The 22,344-nt window shown below is 41.7% G+C and overlaps 1 protein-coding gene across 1 annotated transcript; it reads left to right on the forward strand.

The window, feature by feature from the left end:
- The first annotated feature begins 522 nt into the window (after positions 1-522).
- Positions 523-8,508, forward strand: PSMA4 (proteasome 20S subunit alpha 4). The gene is made up of 9 exons (XM_005887617.3): positions 523-708; positions 2,700-2,726; positions 3,228-3,270; positions 3,527-3,689; positions 4,945-5,022; positions 5,391-5,479; positions 5,946-6,076; positions 6,566-6,689; positions 8,092-8,508. Exons 2-9 carry the CDS (start codon positions 2,724-2,726, stop codon positions 8,244-8,246), a joined length of 786 nt encoding a protein of 261 aa, XP_005887679.1. The 5' UTR covers positions 523-708; positions 2,700-2,723; the 3' UTR covers positions 8,247-8,508.
- The last annotated feature ends 13,836 nt before the right edge of the window (positions 8,509-22,344 follow it).

Genomic DNA, 22,344 nt, shown 5'->3' on the forward strand with positions numbered 1-22,344 from the left:
AGATCCAACCAGTCCATCCTAAAGGAAATCAGTCCTGAATATCCACTGGAAGGACTGATGCTGAAGCTGAAACTCCAATACTTTGACCACCTGATGCGAAGAACTGACTCATTGGGAAAGACCCTGATGCTGGGAAAGACTGAAGGCGGGAGGAAAAGGCGATGACAGAGGATAAGATGGTTGGATGGCATCACCGATTCAATGGACATGAGTTTGAGTAAGCTCCTGGAGTTGGTGATGGACAGGGAAGCCCGGCGTGCTGCAGTCCATGGGGGCGAAGAGTCGGACACGACTGAGCGACTGATCTGACTGAACTGAACACCATTGCTTTGCTGGAGGTTATGACTTAGTGCTGAACCGAAAGTGAAAGTGAAAATAGAACGCAAAGCGTGGGAAAGGGTCATGAGCCATAATTCCACTTCCTCCTTGGCCAGCGTCTTCCTGCCCTCCTCCTCATGTTCTAGTGCCCCTTCGTTGGGCTGAGACCCCTACCAGTGCCTTCGTACCCCAATTCCCCAGCGCCCGTTAGTGCAATAGACTCTCGCTCCGCCCCGCCAGAAGAACTTCCGCGTCCTCGGCTGCCCCACCCCCGGCGGTTCTGCGCACGCGCGGGGGCCATATTAGCAGCGGATACTCGGGCACAGTAGTGTCTTTCCCGTGGAGAAAGGTGCTCGGTGTCGGTCTCCACTCTTCAGCGTCTTCCCTCCGGTGAGCCTTTACCCGTTGCGCATCCTCGGAAGCTTGGCCGCTCTCCCTGCAGGCCGGAGCCGTGAGCCTCGCGGCAGAGCGGGTCCCGGCCTGCAGCGGCCGCCGAGGAGCCGTGGGCACGATGACTCTGCACCGGCTCGTCAGTGACGGACCCGCCGGGGAACTGGCCCCGGCCGGCCTCCACCGGGCTTCCCTGCGCTGAGCGGGCATCGCGGGGCCGGGGACGCTCCGGCGGCGGGGCGGGCGCGGGCCTGGTGGGCAGGACAGAGTGGTAGGGCTGCCTCGGTCCCAGGAAGAGTTCGTATGCGAAAATGAAGCTGCGGGAGAGGAGGTGCGGGTGACTCGCCTCGGGCGGTTAACCGGCGTGGAGATGAGAAAGTTGTGTTCTCGCGCGAATCAGAAGCCCGGCGGGTCTCCTCTCTGTGCCCTCCTGGCTCTTTGCTCAGGGCCACACTTACCTTTCAGCTGCCTGTTGCAGTACCCTCATAACTGGTTATTCTGCCCCAGTCTTCACCAGCCAGAGCGATCTTTCTAAAATGCCAGTCAGCTTCTGTGGCTCTTTGGCCCAGCATTATTCTTTGGAGCCCCATTGCTTAAGAGATAAAATTCACAGTTTTTACCTGGGCATGCGGGCCTTCGGGGCGTGATCCCTGCTTATTTTTCCATTCTTAATTCTCAATATTCCAGGATTTGGGAAAATTGGCTCTGGAAGCCGAAGTTTGGCTTTTCAACCAAGTCACGCAGAGCCCCAATGTTGTCTTCTGTAGAAATAGTAATAATGCCCAAGATTGCTGTCCCGCTTCTCCCTTTCATGGTTCAGGACCCCGGTATCATCCTCTGGAGAAAGCCTAAGTCTCTTAGCTTGGCATTCAAAGCTCTACATGATCTAGATACTTGTTTAGTTCTTTAGTTTTTTCATATATCTATATATTTTAAAAAATTTTTAATTGGAGGATAATTGCTTAACAATGTTGTATTGGTTTCTGCTCTACAAGTTGTGAATCAGCCATAAGTATGCATATATCCCCTCCCTCTTGAGCCCTTCACTCCCATCCCACCTACTCCCATCCCACCTTTCTAGGTTGACAGAGCACTAGGCTGAGCTCCCTGTGCTATACAGCAGCTTCCCACTAGTTATCTGTTTTACACATGATGGTGTGTGTATTTCAGTGCTATTCTCAATTCGTCCCAACCTCTTCCTCCTGCCCCTCACTGTGCCCACAAGTCCCTTCTCTACATCTGTGTCTATCCCTGCCCTGCAAATAGGTTCATCTGTACCATTTTCCTAGATTCCTGTATATGTGTTAATATACAATATTTGTTTTTCACTTTGTGACTCACTTCACTCTGTATAACAGGCTCTAGATTCATCCACCTGGGTTCAACCTACTCCAATTAGTTCCTTACTATGACCGACTAATAGTTCATTGTGTCTATGAATACAGCTTCTTTACTCATTCATCTGTAGATGGACATCTAGGTTGCTTCCATGTCATATGTATGTTTTTTTAACTTCAGCAACTTGTCTTACCCATTGAGCTATCCTGCCTCAGTGCCCTTTGTTCATGCTTTCTCCTCTGCCTGGAATGCCTTTTCCTTCTTTCTTCCCCTATTCTTCCTCTTAGACCTGAATGTTCTCAGCCTTATTTCTGCCTTTCCTGTCTCTAATATGGGCTCATATTCTGTATTTGTTTCACAAAAACTACTTCCTGGATTTTCTCCAACCTGTTCCCACTCTACCCTTGGTGCCTCTGTTTCCACACTGCTTTATAATTGTCCTTCTATGTCTGCTTCCCTCACTGTAAACTCTTCAGGAAAGGGATTGGTCGTACATAGGTAGGATCTTGGTATTTCAGCATTTAGCATAGTGCCTGGGTGCACCATAATGTTGGCTGAATGAAGACAGTGGACAAAACAGATTTTTTTCAAGTCAAGAAATGCTTTTTAAATTGTAGGTTTCATTTAATAATTACCTTATTTTCTTTTTACAGGAATTATCATAAACTTAAGAAAACATGGTGAGTTAATATACATGCCAGTAAACTGTTGCCTGATAAATCAAATTGCTTGTACTCATCTTACCAACTTGCATGAGAAAATTGAAATGGAATGATGTCTTCTTATCAGTTTCCTCCCATATGCTGAATTTTGCATGCCAGGATGTGTTCTGTAAAATGATTTGTGGGTTTGCAGGGGTTGACTCAGAGAACACGATGGCATCCCACTCCAGTACTCTTGCCTGGAAAATCCCATGGACGGAGGAGCCTGGTAGGCTGCAGTCCATGGGGTCGCTAGGGGTCGGACACGACTGAGCGACTTCACTTTCACTTTTACGCATTGGAGAAGAAAATGGCAACCCATTCCAGTGTTCTTGCCTGGAGAGTCCCCGGGACAGGGGAGCCTGGTGGGCTGCCGTCTATGGGGTCGCACAGAGTCGAACATGACTGAAGCGACTTAGCAGCAGCAGGGGTTGACTTTTTTTAGTGGGTAGAAATCATTTGTATGTTTTTCCTTTGCAGTCTCGAAGATATGACTCCAGGACCACTATATTTTCTCCAGAAGGTAAAATATAAATTATTTGATCTGTCTCAAATAAAATTAAAAAAAATATTTTTAAGTGTTAAGTTGTACATCCTTTTTGTACTTTGAGGTAGTTATGGTCACTAGGTTAATAGTTATGGTCACTAGGCTTCATAGGACTATTAGTGAAAATGGGACAGTTGTTTGTAGCTCTCTAGTGTTGTTGCTGATTGCTCTTGAACCAGTGGTGCGAGAACAAGGAGGAGAGTCTTGGTTTCTTTCTGCTTGTGTCTTGTAGGTCGCTTGTACCAAGTTGAATATGCCATGGAAGCTATTGGACACGCAGGCACCTGTTTGGGAATTTTAGCAAACGATGGTGTTCTGCTTGCAGCAGAGAGACGCAACATCCACAAGCTTCTTGATGAAGTCTTTTTTTCCGAAAAAATTTATAAACTGAATGAGTAAGTGCAATCTTAGGGAAGAGAGTTGAAAACATCTCATCATATTTTGGGAGGGCTATGCACTATGACACGGTACAATTGAACAGTTTGTTGTGTTTTTACTTTTGAAAATTCCTGGTTTTAACATAACCTGCTTGAAACCTCCTTGAAGCCCACGACCATAAATGCAGGGCCAGGTACTCAGTGGAGAAACGTTGTACAGTGATGAGAGTACAGGCATGGCGGTCACTCAGCTTTGGGTTTAATCTAGGTTCCACCAATACAAGCTGTGACTTCACACCCATTGTTTAACTTCTCTGGGCCTCCAGTAGAGCCTACTGGAGTCATTGTGGCAGTTCAGTGAAATAAAATGAATGAGTGAAATAAGCTAGCACAGTGTTAGGAATATAGGAGCACCTCGAGGTATTGTTTAGAATGGTTACGAGGAATTAGTTTTAATTATACTGAATCTTAACAAAGACCATGCCTCCTGGAGGTCTTAGAAAAGTTTAGACAGGGCCTGTACACTAGTGAAATTTCTGCTATACTTGGGTGTACAGGACTGCAGCTAGCAGAGTGGATTTGCTGATTGGAGACCCTCCCTTCTGTGGTGCGCCATGTGAATGTTGGCTGTAGGGCCTTTTTGATACACACACCCTGGAAAGTGTCATCCCTCCACAGTCACTGTTGGGCCCTCTCAAGCAGCCTGCAGGCTTGATTGGGCACAGTGCCAGAGGAGTCAAGGCTGTAGGAGAGCTGAGGCAGCCTTTAGGAAACAGAGGGTAGATAAAGAAAATGCACTCTCCCAGTGAGCCTAGCCCTGGGCTTCTTGTCAGGCTCAAAAATATCCTGCCCTTCGGGTCCCTTCATCTTCACCCCCATCAAGTGAGGCCTTTGAAAGTAAGAATACTTATTCCCAAGAATGTGAAGTAGTCTGTCTTCCTGTCTGGCAAAACATTTTTCTTCCTTGTGGTTGAATCTTCTTGGGATTTACCCTAGCTTCCTAGTGTTTATTCTCTTGCCCTGTTCACAGGGTGGTGATGGTAAATGCATCTGTTGTGAAGAACTCAAGGGTGCATTTTTTATCTTATGTGTTGAATGACAAGTTGAAAGTTTCCAACAAAGATAAAACTCATGTAGTTTTTGCCTGAAGGGTGTAGCACCTGTGAGTAAGCATGGTGAATTTCTAATAGAATTTAGTGTATTGTAAAACTTGTAAAATACCTCTGGCAAACATCCTCCCTAATTACAGATAAATGTCTTTCTTTTCTGCAAGGGATATGGCCTGTAGCGTGGCAGGCATAACTTCTGATGCTAATGTTCTGACCAATGAACTGAGGCTCATTGCGCAAAGGTATGGTCATAAATAATTGAAATGTAAAGTTAATTTTGATGTTTCTAAGAAGAATGCATTTTTTTTAAAGATTAAAGTCATTAAAAACCTATTAACTGAAAATTACAGTTTATTTCTTTAACCAAACTTGTAAAATATTTGGTTGGCCAAAAAGATCATTCATCTTATGGAAAACCTGAACGAACTTTTTGGCCAACCCAGTATTGTTTATGGTAAGGTTATTAAGCGTTGCCATACCCTCTGCCTTCCCCCTTCAGATTACAACTATTATGTTATCCCCATGGCAGAGATATTTTTAAGAGGATATTTTGCTTAGAGTGTGTAGTGTTTCAGAGAAAACTATTAATATGCCAGTTTCTTTATCCTAGGTATTTATTACAGTATCAGGAGCCAATTCCTTGTGAGCAGTTGGTCACAGCACTGTGTGATATCAAACAAGCTTATACACAGTTTGGAGGTACTGAAACCTTTGGAAATTTTATTCCCAAAAGTTAAAACGTTTTATGAGTAATAACCTTTTTGAAACAGTAAAAAGAAATTGAAAATGAAATAAGTAGACACTTTTCATACATTCCAACTTCATGAACTAACTGGCTTCTACTATGTAGACTATCAAACATTTTATTAATAGACTACTGAAAGGCCAAAATAACATGTTAAAATCAGAAAACAAATGACTTTTTACGTAATAGTAATGGTATTCAGCACTGGTCATCTGTGTATTCCCTCTCCTCACCGCATCCAAATCCTAGAAACAAAAGTGGAATTTCTGATGGAGCTTATCTGTGGTGGCCAGAACATGAGCAGTTTATGAATGCTTAACTTCACAGAAGAGGGGTTAGCCACATTCACTGAGCTCAAGTAACCATAGTGATGTTAAATTTAGAGTGTTGATATGTGTGACTTTGTTTTCTCTGTTAAAGGAAAACGTCCTTTTGGTGTTTCATTGCTTTACATTGGCTGGGATAAGCACTATGGCTTTCAGCTCTATCAGAGTGATCCTAGTGGAAATTATGGAGGTTGGAAAGCCACATGCATTGGAAACAATAGTGCTGTGAGTATTTTTGTGTTGCTATAAAAATCTAGCAAAAGGTCTAATCACTGCCATAATTACAAAGTAGTGATGAGTGTAAACAACATTTTAAGGTAGCTGCAGCAAACTTCACATGATATGAAAATCTCCGTGATTTCTATTGGTGATAAAGTCACAGGTAGTACTAATACTGCTAGGATTTATTACCTACAATAATAATGAAAGGAAGTACCAGTTTTCAGTTAGAAGTTGTGAAAATAAGATCTAGTTTTTTGGGGTTTTTCCCACAGAATAGTCACAGACTCCCTGAATTCTGTCACAGATCCCTGGGGTCCATTCATAGATCATCACCCTCCCTCCTTCACACCCCTATCCCATGTCTACCCTCCCTGCCATCGAAATTGTTTATATTGGTTATAATGTCAGTAATAATTTGGCATTATTCGTGTTCCTAAAAATGTACAGTTTTAAAGGAAATTCTCTATGTTGATTCTTCTTTATGTTTTATAGGCAGCTGTATCAATGTTAAAACAAGACTACAAAGAAGGAGAAATGACTTTGAAGTCAGCACTTGCTTTAGCTATCAAAGTCCTAAATAAGACCATGGATGTTAGTAAGCTGTCTGCTGAAAAAGGTAATTTATGCGCGCTCCTATAATTTGTTTGTTTAGTGAGAGAAGTAATTGAGTGGCTCTTGTGTTAGGCCTTTAACATGTTATGTAGTTCATTGAAACAGCAGCCTTTTTAAGTTAGGTGGCCTTATAACCATTTCCTAGACTTGACCAGGGTCAACATTGACAAGTTCTGGAGCTACAATTCCACATTACATTCCAAGCTTAAGGATTTGAGCCTGAATGTTCTCAATCTGTAATTAAATCTAAGCCATCCTATTTTATCTCATCGACTTCTTAATGATAATGTCTATGCTCATGTATATACAAACTAAAGAATATGAAAGAAAGTTACATATTTATATGTGTGTGTGTGTATATATATATGTTTGGTGTACTTTATCAGAGGTATAACATTTAAAAAAGTTCTGCATCTACTGATCTTTTATGTTAAGCCCATGTTTGCAGTTGTAAATGCTATATTTAGCTAAAGTTATATGACCACATATGGCACCCCACTCCAGTACTCTTGCCTGGGAAATCCCATGGATGGAGAAGCCTGGAAGGCTGCAGTCCACGGGGTCGCTGAGGGTCGAACATGACTGAGCGACTTCACTTTCACTTTTCACTTTCATGCATTGGAGAAGGAAATGGCAACCCACTCCAGTGTTCTTGCCTGGAGAATCCCAGGGATGGGGGAGCCTGGTGGGCTGCCGTCTATGGGGTCACACAGAGTCGGACACGACTGAAGTGACTTAGCAGTAGCAATAGCAATATGACCACATAAAACAATATTTCTAAATAATGTGTTTGAAAACTTATGGTAAATTAATATATTGATTTAATTTGGGATGACTTAGCTTCTGATGTTCCTTTAAAAATGCCATTTACTTGCAGATTGTTATCTCTTGTCTACTTCTACTTAATTTCAGGAGGCAGTACTCGATTTCCCCTACTCAGAAGCTCTTCTCCTTTTGGTATTAGTCTGCTTTTTCTCATCTGTAGTCATAGGGGCTACTTTTCTTTTGAGAAGTTTGTGAAAAATAAATGTAAATAGTGGTTAAAGATACTGGCTGAGCCTGCAGAGATTCCAACAAGGAGATTATGATTTCTTCTGGTCAGGCTAGCTAGAGCAATTGGCTGGTTGTATTGAAAACTTTTTCCTAAAATTAACAGAACAGCAGCTCAGAGGTTAGTATGGGTGAAGATAAGGAAGATATTAAAATAAAAATATTCATAAAAGCATTACCAGATGGAAAGTATTTTTGTTTCCTTAAAAGTATCTATGAATTAATTGTATTAGACAGAAAACTTGGAAAAGTGTAGTAAAGCTCAAAGGGTATGAAGAGATTAAACTGTAGTTGCCCGTTAAGTGTGTTGGCTAAGTATGGCTGCCTGTAATACATGTGTGTGTGTTTGCTTCTAGTGGAAATTGCCACACTAACAAGAGAGAATGGAAAGACTGTCATCAGAGTTCTCAAACAAAAAGAAGTGGAACAGTTGATCAAAAAACACGAGGAAGAAGAAGCTAAAGCTGAGCGTGAGAAGAAAGAAAAAGAACAGAAAGAAAAGGATAAATAGAAGAGAAAATCAGGGATTTTATAACTCATTTGGGGCACCATTTCAGTGTAAAGGCTGTCCTACTCTTCCACTTTGAGAAAGCTTTGACAAACTTTTTTAACTTGTCTAGTGGGAAAATAGGACGGTACCAACTGAATTGGGTCCTTGTTATTTCTGTCCAGGTGAATATTGTAATAATGATTACTCTTTATGGACATCTTAATCACCCTCTCCCTCTTTTTTTTTTTTTTGAATAAAATTTGGAAAGAATGGAAATGGTGAAGGGAAAAATTCTCTAGCAATAACTGTTGAAGATACCAGGATTAATAGGGCTGTGGTTTTTTTCATGTATGTAGTGTGGCCACCTTTGCAGTAACCTTTAAAAAATGGACAGAAATGTAAACAGCATAAATAGAGAAAGATGGGAACTGTGCAGTGGAGATTTCCTATTTTGTTCCCCTACCAACTTGGAGAACCTGTAGCCCAATCTGAGCAAAACAGAGAGCTGTCCTTCTAGGCCTCATCTGATATTACCCTATCAGAGGCTTGTCCAGTGAAATAAGTCACATTCCTCTTCTAGGTTTGCCAGCCTTTGATACTGATGGATATTCTTACTGGACTTAAAAATTGTGTGTGTGTATACACGCATACATACATGCAAACATTGTAAAACATGAAAGGCATAATTAAAATGAAAGCCCTATGTACCAACTGCCCAGCTCCAGAAGCAAATTAATCAGTACTTTTGAAGTCCCCTGTGTATTCATTTCAGGTCTCATTCTTCTCTCCTCTTGCCCAAGAGGTGACCACTACCGTGAGCCCATCGTTCCTGTAAGCTATGGGTCTTCCACTCTGGTTTTCCACCCCTCTACTCCAGGTGGTCCTGGTGGGTCTGTCAGTCAGAGAACCCCACTCCTGTCACAAAGGTGAGCACCTACCTCAGTCTGCAGGAATGGGTTTGAGAATGAACATGTGGACTGAGCCAGGCCAGATGTGATGTGGATATAAGGAAACGATGCTGAGGATTGTGCAGTAGACCAGCTGCCCACAGATGGCAGCACAAGCCACGTGGAAGGCTGAAGGAGGAACGAAGGCTACAGAGGAAAAGCGTGACCAAGAGATGAGAATAGTTCAGTTTTATCCAAGGGGTGCTCCACTGCTGAGATTTGCTCAATTCAGGTACACTGAGGATGCTGTCACTTAGAGTTCTCTGATGGAAGTGCTGAAAGGCAGTGCTACTTAAAGTGGTCTGTGGATCAACAAGCATCGCCTGGGAGTTGGCTAGAAATGCAGATTCTGGCGTCCTATCCCAAGCCTGATTCAAAATCTTGGCATAGAGCCCAGCAATCTTTTAACAAGCTTGCATGTGTTTCAAATGCATACCGAAGTTTGAGAAGTGCTTTGCTGCATATTGGAATCACCTTTATACCCAGGCTATGCATGTGCATGCAAAGTCACTTCAGTCATGTCCTACTCTTTGGTACCCTATGAACAGTAGCCTACCAGGTTTCTCTGTCCCTGGGATTCTCCAGGCAAGAATACTGGAGTGGGTTGCCATGCCCTCCTCCAGGGAATCTTCCCAGCCTAGGGACTGAGCCCGCTGTTCTTTGCATTGGCAGGTGGGTTCTTAGCACTAGCACCACGGGAAGCCTTAAGGAGTAGCAGTGCCTTGGAAATTTCTGTTTGCTAAGCTAATTTCCAAGCCCCTTTTCTTTTTAACTGAAGGATAATTGCTTTACAGAATTCTGTTGTTTTCTATTTACTCTTAATTTATACAGTTGGTTCTTGTTATTCATGGTAGCCATGTTCTGTGAAGTCAACATGAATACTGAATTAGCAAATTCTGAGGCCTCGCTCCTAGTGAAATAACAGGTTGGGTTCCTTTGAGCCTCTGGTCACAACATTTTTGTCAACACATCAATACATAACCTTGTTTTACGTGCATTTCTGTTTAAAGACATTTAATATATATTGGTAATTCATTAATATTGAACTTATGACTGACAGCAGTTCAATTCATATCTAAGTGACGCTTATCTAACACACTTTCTTCATAAGGCACATCACGGCCTTCTTACGCTTAGGAACACTAGCCAGCATACACTGAGGGGACATTTTAAAAAGTGAAATCAATGAAAAGCACAAGAATTCAGAAAGCATAGCACAAAATAGACCACAAGGAGACCAGTTTTACAGTGTGAGCTGAAGCAAGAAGGCAGAGAGTGGCCCCTTGTTTGACTTCAGCTGGGAAGATGCATGTCAGGCAACAAATATTTCCGTGGCTCTGTGTGTGTCCACAGTGACCAGGAGAGCACCACTGTATTGGTTTTGGGGTTACGGAGAAACTTGCAAACAAATACAGAATCCATAAATAATGAGGGTGGGCTGTTATAAAGTGACCTTTCAGTCTTGCTATGCACAGAAGTAGAGGTAGATGGAGATGTGACCTGATAAATGTTGTTGTCTTTATCTCCAGAATATATCCAGAATCTAACCATTTACCCCTGCAGGGACTCTGGTCCACACCACCGTTCTCTCTCTACTTGGACTATCACTACAGTCTCTGCTGCTTCAATCAGTTCTCAGCACAGCAGCCAGAGTGATCCTTTGAAAATGTGATTGTGCTGCTGCTTTGTTCAAACTCTCCAATGGCTGCTTTTCTTGCTCAGTAAAAGCCAGGTTCTCTACACTTGTTTACAAGGTACCGCATACCCTGGCCCCTCCACTGCCTGGTCTTGCACCTTGCACTCCCTTCCTCACTCTGTTCGTAGGATGAGCCCCCTTGTTCCTTGAAGTACCAAGCCCTCTTCCATCCCCGGGCCTCTTGCCATTCCCTCTGGCTTGGGTCTGCTCTTCCTCTGGGGGCATTAGTATGGCCCACTCCTTTGTGTAGGTCTCTCTTCAAATATAGCCTTATTTGGCTACTTCATACAGAAGAGCAAGAAGGGCTTGCCAAGTGGCGTTAATGGTAAAGAACCTGCCTGCCAACGAAGGAGATGTGAGAGACATGCATTTAGTCCCTGGGTCGGGAAGATCCCCTGGAGGAGGGCATGGCAACCCACTCCAGTAGTCTTGCCTAGAGAATCCCCGGACAGAGGAGCCTGGTGGGCTGCAGTCCGTGGGGTCGCAAAGAGTCGGACATGACTGACGTGATGGCACATGCTACAGAAGAGCGGTCTACACCCCACCCACTCACGTTCTCCCTCTCCTTGCTGAGTTTTCTCCGTAGCACTCAACACTGTCTGGCCTGTTTACTGTCTGTCTACCCGCTGGAATATTAGCTTCCAGAGTGGGACTTTAATTCAACAGCTCTGTTCCAGGACCTACAACAGAAACTGGCACATAGTAGGCAACAAATAAATATTGATGAAGGAAGTGAATAGTGGCTCTTGACACGGTAGAATGAAATCCTGAAATACACCTCTTTTCCATGCAACTCAGTAGAAATGGTGTGTTTTCTATATTCTGACCACCTCTTCAACACTGTTGCTTAAAGTTGTGACAACTGCAAAGACTGTAGTGGATAAGAGAGCCTAGCACATTTTATCACCACATTAGGAGCAAGTCTTCAGAACGTCACCCAAATGATGGAGAAACTTCTACATATTCACCCTTTTGTTGAAATCATTTCCTACTTTGGTTGTGGGCTGGGCAGCAGGGACTATTCTATAACTGAATTTTTTTCCTGTTCTCAGGCCAACTGCTAGCCTAGATTCTCTCCCAGCCTCTTTTTCCTTTGTTATGTGGCCTATTTTTAGCCCTAGGTTGCAGAGTCCTCTGGTTCCTGATGATGCATCCCAAATGTAAGCCTAGCGATCCTCATCTGAATAGAGATGCTCCACAACAGCAGGCATTTCATCCTCTCAACTGGGCAGAATTCATGGGTTCTCACAGGGGCACTGCTGGTGCAGGAGCACCTTAGATGGAAACAAGGAACCAAAAAGCTAAAAGTTTTCAATCCTGAGTCAGTTTAAAATCTTGAGTTGTTTCACTTTGGTGACTTACAAATCACTTTTAAAAATAACTCGTGGGAAAAAAATCATATGTTCCTGCATATAATCTTACTGCTGGTGCTCTTCTTAATCAAAAAATAAGACTCTGAAATCGCTACAGTCTAGCACTTTGAAAGTTTCATGAAAGTATTTGTGTTAGCAGTGCAAAAATATTCTGCATCCTGAAAAATAATCAGAAAGGGGATTCATTTCTTTATTTCTTCATATTTACCATGTTCTTAGTAAGTTTAGGTGATGGGGACTCATGGGTGAGTAAGACATGTCCTCTTCTTTTTTTTTAAGTTGAAGTATAGTTGATTTTTATAATGATTAAGGTGTACAGCAAAGTGATTCAGTTACATATATGTATATATACACATATATTCTATTTCAGATTATTTTCCATTATAGGTTATTACAAAATATTGACTCTAATTCCTTGTGCTATATACTAGGTGCTTGTTCATCAGTTTTATATACAATCATATGTATATGTTAATCTCAAATTCGCAGTTTGCCCCTCCTCCTGTCCTCGGTTTTCAGTGTTCAGTCTTGCAGGAACAGCAGGGCTGTCATCAACTACTTAACAATGTGAGGAAGACGCTAGACTCCAGGTGGCTGTACACTAGGGAGTGAAGGCAGAAGGAACCGCTTGTGTAAAGGTCTGGCAGTGGGAAAGCTTCACTTTTTTGTGGAAAGTCAGCCTCTGAGCTGAGCTAGAGCACAGCTTGTCAGGGGAAGAAGAGTAACCACAAGAGATGAGGAGAGAAGACAGCTTCACAGATCTTGGAGTCTGTGCTCAATACAATGCAGAGGCTGCTGAGATTAAGAGAGAAACTATTACACTCTTAATTCTTGGAGTCCAGAAGATGGATTAAGTGGGAAGAAACATAAGGCAGGGAGACCAGTCAGGAGGCCATTGAAATAGTCAGGCAAGGAAGGATGAGTGTCTGTAAGACCGTGGTAAAGGGAACAGACGGAGAAGGCGATGGCACCCCACTCCAGCACGCTTGCCTGGAAAATTCCATGGACGGAGGAGCCTGGTGGGCTGCAGTCCATGGGGTCGGGAAGAGTCGGACACGACTGAGTGACTTCACTTTCACTTTTCCCTTTCATGCACTGGAGAAGGAAATGGCAACCCACTCCACTGTTCTTGCCTGGAGAATCCCAGGGACGGCGGAGCCTGGTGGGCTGCTGTCTATGAGGTCGCACAGAGATGGACAAGACTAAAGTGGCTTAGCAGCAGTAAAAGGAACAGAGAGGAAGGAGGCTCCATACAGTGAGGGATGAGAGAGGAAGTAGGGGATGACTAGGGTCTCTAACTCAGATAAAGGGTTACAATCTAATTTCAAAAGACGTTAAGTGAATGTGATGAACTATTCTTAAAATATCCTACCCTCTTTTTTTCTTATTGCTGTTTTGGGCTGAAGCCAAGTGGAGACTAATATCCTTGGGAGGGAAGAGTTCAGTGAACACTATCACACATTACACAGCAAAACCATGTCATAGGCTTTATTTTTCTTTTTCTTCCAAATATTGTTCTTTTATATATTTTTGTGCACTGTTCATCTCCTTAGCTCAGTTTTCTATCAGAGCACTTAGCTTCTAAAAGATTCAGTTTTGATGTGTGTGTCCAACTCTTTGCAGCCCTGTGGACTGTAACTTGCCAGGCTCCTTTGTCCATGGGGTTTTCCAGGCAAGAATGCTGGAGCGGATTGCCATTTCCTCCTCCAGGGAATCTTCCCAACCCTGGGATCAAACCCGTCCCTCGCGTCTCCTCTGTTAGCAGGCAGACTCTTTACCACTGCGCCACCTGGGAAGCCCTGATGTGGGTATAGTGAATGCTTTTTGTGTTTATGCAGGCAAATCTATCGTTCATTTTTAGTTCTTGTTGTTAGTATCGTGCATGTAAAGATATTCCATAACCAAAGTATATAACATTCTTGAGTAAATTTGTGGTTTTGTCACTTTTATCATGCATAATTTAAAATATATAATTGGCATCTATTTTTAAAAGGCACTATTTAAATCATGCAACTTTAATTCCGTTGTTCACGCTAATTGGGAATGGTCCAGTCTTTTTTTTTCCTTTGGCCAGATATTGTTTTAATGAGAATTATAAACAACCAAAACCATTTTTTTGCAAACTACCCTTTTTTTTTTAAACAAATGATTTGGAAATCATTACAAATACTGCGTAAGATGTACATAGTACATCTTTGCCTTGTTTTGCAAAGCCAATAAATACAAGAACAAATTTTAAATATATGTGATTTGTTCAAGTTATTTGGGGGGGGTGGGTGGAGAGCCTGATTTTTTCCCTAGTATTTAAAAAAAAAATGAGTTTTTCCTAACCTTTCAAACAAAAAGTTTATGACAACTGGAGAAAAAAAGACACAGAGAGAGAGACCATCTTATAGCTGCTTTAAGTGGTTTCTGATCATTCTTCCAATGTTACCTTTCCTTTCCAGAACTCATATCTTCACTAAATAGTTGAATTTAAAATATTTCTCTATTTATTTCTGGCTACGCTGGGTCTTCGTTGCTGCGTGTGGGCTTTCTCTAGTTGCAATGAGTTGGGGCTCCGTTTCATTGCAGTGCGTGGGCTTCTCACTGCAGTGGCTTTTCTTGTTGCAGAGCATGGGCTCTAGGGACGTGGGCTTCAGTGGTTGTGGTTCCTGGGCTCTAGAGCGAGGGCTCAGTAGTTGTGGCCCACAGGCTTAGTTGCCCTGCAGCATATGGAATCTTCCCGGATCAAGGATCGAACCATGTTTCCTGTATTGGCAAACAGATTCTCCACTGCGCCACCATAGAAGTCCTAAAATATTTCTAATGAACTAATTAATGGGAGAAAAGAAAATGAATCAATTCAGAATTACATGAAACAACATAGTTATTTGCCTTTCTTGGTTTACTAATTTATTTTTTGGTAACAGCTTTATTGAGATATAACTCATAGAGCATACAGTTCATTTGAAGATTATACTTTAATGACTTTTAATATATTAACAGAGTTGTACAACTATCACCACAATCTTAGAACACTTTTATCACCTGGAAAGAAATTCTATACCAATTTACCATTCACGCCCAGGTTCCTCCTCGGCCCTACGCAACCACTAATCTACTTCCTGTCTATACAGAGTTGCCTATTCTGGAGATTTCATATAAATGGAATCATACACTCTGTGGTCCTTTGTGACTGACCTCTTTCACTAATTGTAATGTTTTTGAGGTTCATCCACATTTTAGAGTGTATTGGTAATTCATTTCTTTGTTTACTAGGTGAGAAAAATAGCAAGAATTCATTTCTTTTTATTACTGAATAATACTCCATTGTGTGACTGTATCACATTTTATCTATTCATCAGTTTTGGGATCATAGGTTTTTTCCCATTTTTTGGTTATTATGAGTATTGCTGCTTTGTATACTCATGTATACATTTGTGTGTGGGGTGTGTGTGTGTGTGGGGTGTGTGTGTGTGTGTGTGCTCAATCATCTCTGGTTCTTTGTGACCCCAAGGACTGGCGCCCGCATCCATGGAATTCTCTGGGCAAGGATGCTGGAATGGGTTGCCATTTCCTACTCCAGGGAATCTTCCCAACCCAGGTATTAAAACAGCGTTTTTCCTGCATCTCCTGTATTGACAGGCAGATTCTTTACCACTGTGCCACCCCGGAAGCCCATTTTTGTGTGGACATATGTTTTAATTTCTCTTTATATGTGTAGTAGTGTAATTGATGGGTCACATCTTGTTTTATTTTTAATCCATCTTTATACTATTCATTCATATTAGCAATACAGATTTTAAAAGAAGCCTGCTTTCCTATTAAGATCCCAATAAAAATGGGAACTGGATTGACTCTGAGTAAATGCACGTATATGAATGTTAGTTATCCTTGAAGTAGGTCTCACAGTTGGAGAGGATTTTGGCTTCCTTTCATCCCAGCAGGAAGAATCTCTTCTCTAAATTCCTTTATGCCTAACACTAGGAAAGGCCACGTCTTTGATTCTGCACCCAAGAACCTTATATAATAACATCAGAGTCATATGGAATGAGAGAATCCAGGGTAAATTGTCTTCTGAGTCCAAAACAATCTAATAGCGTATTCTTTGATTAAAAAAGCAGTATATGCTCACTTTGGAAAATATACAACAAATTAAATAAAAATTGCCCTTAGAGTTAGCCACTCTTACTGCACTGGCCCAGTTTAGCTGCTGAATTTGTGTATGTGGTAGACTCTGGCAAATTATACAAAGTGAAAAGTGAAAGTCACTCACTCATGTCCGACTCTTTGAGGCCCCATGGATTATACAGTCCATGGGATTCTCCAGGTCAGAACACTGGAGTGGGGGATCTTTCCCTTCTCTGGGGGATCTTCCCAACCCAGGGATCGATCCCAGGTCTTCCACATTGCAGGCGGATTTTTTACCAGCTGGGCCACCAGGGAAGCCCTAAAATTATACAAAAGGTATTATTAAAGAATCTTAGAGGATAATTTAAAATAACGTTTTTTTCCCTTATCATTGCTTTTCTAACGCATTGTGCAGCCTTAGAAAGCCCTGTGTCTCGATACAACAGAGTAGAAGCTATCATTTGTTGAGCACACAAGTGTGTCAGTTACATTATATTTGTTAGTGCTAATTCTCACCATAGCCTTGTAAAACATTTAGTATAAATGATTTAGAGGCAAACTTTCAATTATGTAGTTGAGAAAAACAAAGCTCAGAAAAGGTGAGTCGCTTGTGCCAAGAGACACAGCTCCAGTACCACCACTGCAGTGCAAGCCATTGCTATCATCCCGTGCCTGGGGTTCCATGGGAGCCTCCCACATGTGTCCCTCTCTATCTCCTTTCCCCTTTACTGCTAGAATGTTTTCAATTTGTTGAAAACTACAGAATACTTGAAATCACCTGTAAGGAAAAGGCTATATTTGATCTTTGATTACATCGGATCTTCTCAGTCACCAGTAAAGCAGAGTTGAAATTCCTCATTGTGCTTTTGATGCTCATCTGATCTTTCCAACACTCTGTAAAGTGATAGATTGGGAAATGCAGAAAGTTCTTGACATATTGGGAAGTGCAGTCTTGGGTCTTTGATGTCAGATAAAAACCGGTGTGTATCCTTGCTCTGTTACCTAGCTATTCGTTCAACAATTGAGAATCAATACCTGTCAAGTTCTCAGTCTGATGCAATGAACAAGATAGACAGTGTCTCTGCTTTCATGGAACTAACTGCCTAGGGGATGAAGGCAGGAAACATTATTAGTCAGGTGTGTTATAGAAGAGCAAGGAATGATTAGGCCTTGTGTGAGACAGCTGTGGAACTGGAAATTACCAAATGATTTCCGATTTTGAGAGACTTGGATCAGCTGGCTTAGAATTAGGCTCAAGATAATAGATGCTCTGGAACAATCAATGCCATACATTAACCTTCAGAGGGAGTTTTCTGTGTTACTAAAAGGTTGCTCATTTGGTCTTGCTTCTTATCCATAAAGGAAACTTGACATCAATTAGCATTCATTGGCTAGATGAAAGCTTTTTATTGCTAAATAGAGGAGCAGATCATTAGAGCAGATTCCCAAACATGGTAGAGAAATAGCTCCATTTTGGTTTTAATTTATCCTCACATCCTAAAAGCATTATTTGGCAGCTTACAAATTACACATGGAAGTGAATTATATTTAATTTTGAATTTTTGACCGCTTTTGAGGTTCATAATTTCTTAATATCCTTTGATTGAAGTGGGAATAGTGGGAATAGTCTGGGAACAATTAAATTGGCAATCAATGAATGAATTCTAAGAGGGCAGTTCTGGTGCATAGCCACAAATTTCTGGAGCATCTGTATACCTGCAGTATAATTTGTCCTTTGGATTTATTTTTGGTATATGTGGGAGTGTCTATAAATACCTTTCATTTCTAGAATAGAAAGTGACCAAGATATAGGCTGTATATTTTATAAGAATATTTAAATTCTACCTTTTGTAGAAAACAATTGTGTTCGCATATTTGCAGCTGTGTTTTGTGGTCATTAAATAAGGGCATGAGTTTCTTTCTAAAATTTATAATAGTATGCCATTTATGAAGAACATTTCACATAATACAATAAATATTTTTATATTTCTAAGAAATTGTGTTGATTTAGTATACAAATGTTGAGTTTTTGTATAGTGATTGCAAATCTGCTAAAGGAATTTACTTACTGAAATCCATATTTGGCATTTTTTCACCATAGAAATTATTTTTATTTTTAGCAGCTTTATGGAGCTATCATTGATGTGTACAAACTTGATGTTTATTATACATATAAATTGCAAAATGATCACCACCATCAAGCTAATTAACATATCCACTACCTCCACATGGTTACCATTTTATTTGTTTGGAAAAGGTTTAAGATCTATCCTTTTGCAAGTTACAAGTGCACAATAGAGATTGTTTATATTTGTCTTTAAAAAAATCTTTCATCATATGATTCATCTCTTCCAGATGTAAAGGTTTTCAACATTCAGAGGACACGGAATATTGCAGTGTTCTTTCTTAAGATGGAAAACAATATCTTCATTTATAAAAAGAGTTGGGGTTTGTTCAGGACACATTATAATTTACTCTGGTTTGTAGTAAACTGTCATTTCCTTTTCTCTTGTGTTTTTCTATTGTAATTGGGTCTGTGACATTGTGGTATATATATATTCTATTATAAAATTCTAGTGCAATAGCTCAGTTTTATATTTTTGGGATATGTGATTTATGTGCTACTATTTAGTTATTACAATCTAATAAAAATGTGGTCAATTGATTTTCTTTTAAAGCTCTCTGCATTAAAATATGTCTGCACTTTTACATTTTGATTACAGCCATTGAAATAGCCCTGAAAGGAAGCTTTTATTTTGATATCATTTCTTTTGAAGGATTGGATTTTAATATTCTATCAATATTTGCTTTTTTCCCTTTAATGTGTGAAAAACGCATTTAATTTCAACAGCAAATTGACAGCATCCATTTTTATCTTTAATTAACTTTTCAGTTTGGCTCTCATCTTCAAGACTTACAGCAGAATTTATCACCAAGCCATAATGGAAATGCTGAATGGAAGATTCAGAGAATCTGCCTAGCTCTTAATTTAGCTCTCAGTTGACCCCATTAGAAAAAAGAAAAGTCAACAACAACATTGATATAAAAGACAATTCATTAGGTCATACCACTTGCAAATGACAATGTCTATTTTTGATTCCTCCTATTTATTTGGTCTCCTAATTCCCTTCTCATACCCTCTCCTTTAACTCCAAAGCACCAGCTGCCCTTTGCTTGAGGGTTTTGTAAGTGCAGAAGCACAGTAGCGAATAACTGCCACACAAATAATAATAGCTGTCACCTATTGAACACGTGGGCCCTGCAGCTGAACACTTGCTTTACCAGCTTTATGTCCTGCAAGGCAGGTTTTAAGGCTCTAGTTTACAGATTGGGGATGGCGTATACAGAGAGGGATTCAGTTTGAATCTCTGTACAAACTGAGATTGTACTGCTGCTGCTGCTGCTAAGTTGCTTCAGTCGTGTCCGACTCTGTGCGACCCCATGGACTGCAGCCTACCAGGCTTCTCCGTCCATGGGATTCTCCAGGCAAGAACACTGGAGTGGGGTGCCATTGCCTTTTCCCTGAGATTGTACAGTTTGAATCAAATTGATGCCTTTGAACTGTGGGGGAAGACTTCTGAGAGTCCCTTGGGCTTCAAGGAGATCAAACCAGTCAATCTTAAGGGAAATCAACCCTGAATACTCTGTTGAAAGGACTGATGCTGAAGTTGAAACTCCAGTATTTTGGTCATCTGATGCAAACAACTGACAACTGACTGATTGGAAAAGTCCCTGATGCTGGAAAAGATTGACGGCAGAAGGAGAAGAGGGCCTCAGAGGATGAGAGGGTAGCAGAGGCAGGATGGCATCACTCATGCAATGGACATGAACTTGGGCAAACTTTGCAAGATGGTGAGGGACAGAGAGGCCTGGCATGCTGCAGCCCATGGGGCTGCAAAGAGTCAGACGCGACTGAACAACAACAACAAGCAGCACTTAAGGCTAAATTAGACTTGGTGGGTGAAGCAGAGGGAAGAACAAAGGATGACCTCCAGGTTTTTCACTTGCGTAATTAGTTGAGATGGGAAAACTAAAAGGCCAAAGTGCTTTGCAACATATTAACTGATATTCCAACAAAGTCACATATACAGAGTCGCAGAGTTGAGATGACCACCCAAGTGTGAATCTGGTCATTGCCAGTGTGCAGCAGATACTTAAAGCCAGGGAAATAGATAAGATCACAGAGGGAGGGGTGGGTGGAGGCAGGGGCACAGTGTACAAGAAATAGTTCCGAGATTGAGCCTGTGGAATTCCCAACATGCAGCATCTGGGTGGGAGAAGAGGAACCTGCCAAGAACAGTGAGAAGGAGTGCATGCATGCTCAGTCACTTCGGGCAGGTCTGACTCGATGCGACCCTATGGACTGTAGCCCACCAGGCTTCTGTGTCCACGGGCGAGGTAAAAATAAAATAAGGGTAATTAAAGTGCTTCCCTGGTTGCTCGGTGGTAAAGATCCACCTGCAGTGAAGGGGATGCACTTTGAATTTCTGGGTCGGGTAGATCCCCTGGAGAAGGAAATGGCAACCCACTCCGGTATTCTTGCCTGGGAAATCCCATGGACAGAGCAGCCTGGCAGGGTAGAGTCCATGGGGTCGCAAAAGAGTCAGACACAACTTAAGGAACTGAACAACAATAAAAGTGCCACCCTCCTAATACTGCTGGAGTTTAAGTGTGCTAGTACATTAAATAATGATTCGATTAGTACATTCTCCCACTATGTAGCAAGGGTAATATGATAGTTATTAAACTCCACTTGCTATGGCAAGAAAGTGGAAGTGTAAGCCACTCAGTGGTGTCTAACTCTGACTGGCTAGTGGGTATTACAAAGATGGATAAGACCTAGACTCTAATCCTAGGAGCTCATTATCTAGTAGGGGACATAAGGTTTATAGAGAAATGGGTCCGAAAATGGAAGGTGGCAAATGCAGCGAGAGAAGTAAAAGTGTCCTGGAGGTTCGGAGAAGGCAGATGGCTGTGGCTGGTCAGGGAGTCACGTGACATTTGAAGAAGGGGTGGGTTTGGATATTCAGGGAAAGTCGGATCGGTGAAGGTGAGGAAGTATAATAAAAATTCCACAATCTTCAGAGGAAATGTGGTGTCTGGGATGTGGGTGCTCTGTAGACTGTATGCCAGTCCCTTTGGTCAAATCTCAGAAAGTTGGTAGACAGATGCTGCTTTAGGGGACCTTTGTAAGCGGTGGCCACAGCAACAGCTGCAGTGTGCACTGTCATTCGATCCGCCAGCGTCTCCTAGCAGTGTGAAAACACCTCTTATCAGAGGCAGGTGCTGCCACCACAGCCAACAACTGAGAGTAATTGGTATATCCGTCTAGGAAAAACCATCCAAGAGGCATACATTATATTCTGAATTTATTTGCTTGGGTTTCAAAGTGCCCAACAAATTACACACTTTACCTTTCACTTAAAAACAGTAATGACAACTAGTTTTCCACCCCCATCACCACAGATTATTTAAATAACTATTGTTTTCATGGTTATTGATATATAAGACTCTGGGGAGACCTAGGAGTTCCAATCATGCTTGCTGTGGCTGAGTTAACAACCATATAATTCTAGTTTGCTACTGACAGGTGCTGTGACCTTCAACAGTTATTCAACCATTCTGTTTTAAATCCTCTAGCTGTTGAAGTGCAATAACACTTTTACTTTCTCCAAATACAGTTAGAGTGAATTGCATAAGTGTCTACATGTTCCATAAATTCTTCAGAGCAAAATACAAATAAGGGACAATAAATACTGTCTTTTCTTCCTATGCTATGCTATGCTAAGTCACTTCAGTCGTGTACGACTCTGTGTGACCCCATAGACAGCAGCCCACCAGGCTCCCCCGTCCCTGGGATTCTCCAGGCAAGAACACTGGAGTGGGGTGCCATTGCCTTCTCCGTTTCTTCCTATGTAGAAGTGTAATTAATGACTAACCTGGTTATCATTTTCTGTGGCTCTTTTCTTTCCTTAAGTCCAGCGTAAGCA

The sequence above is a fragment of the Bos mutus genome, chromosome 21, assembly GCF_027580195.1.
Source record: "Bos mutus isolate GX-2022 chromosome 21, NWIPB_WYAK_1.1, whole genome shotgun sequence".
Classification (NCBI taxonomy): domain Eukaryota; kingdom Metazoa; phylum Chordata; class Mammalia; order Artiodactyla; family Bovidae; genus Bos; species Bos mutus.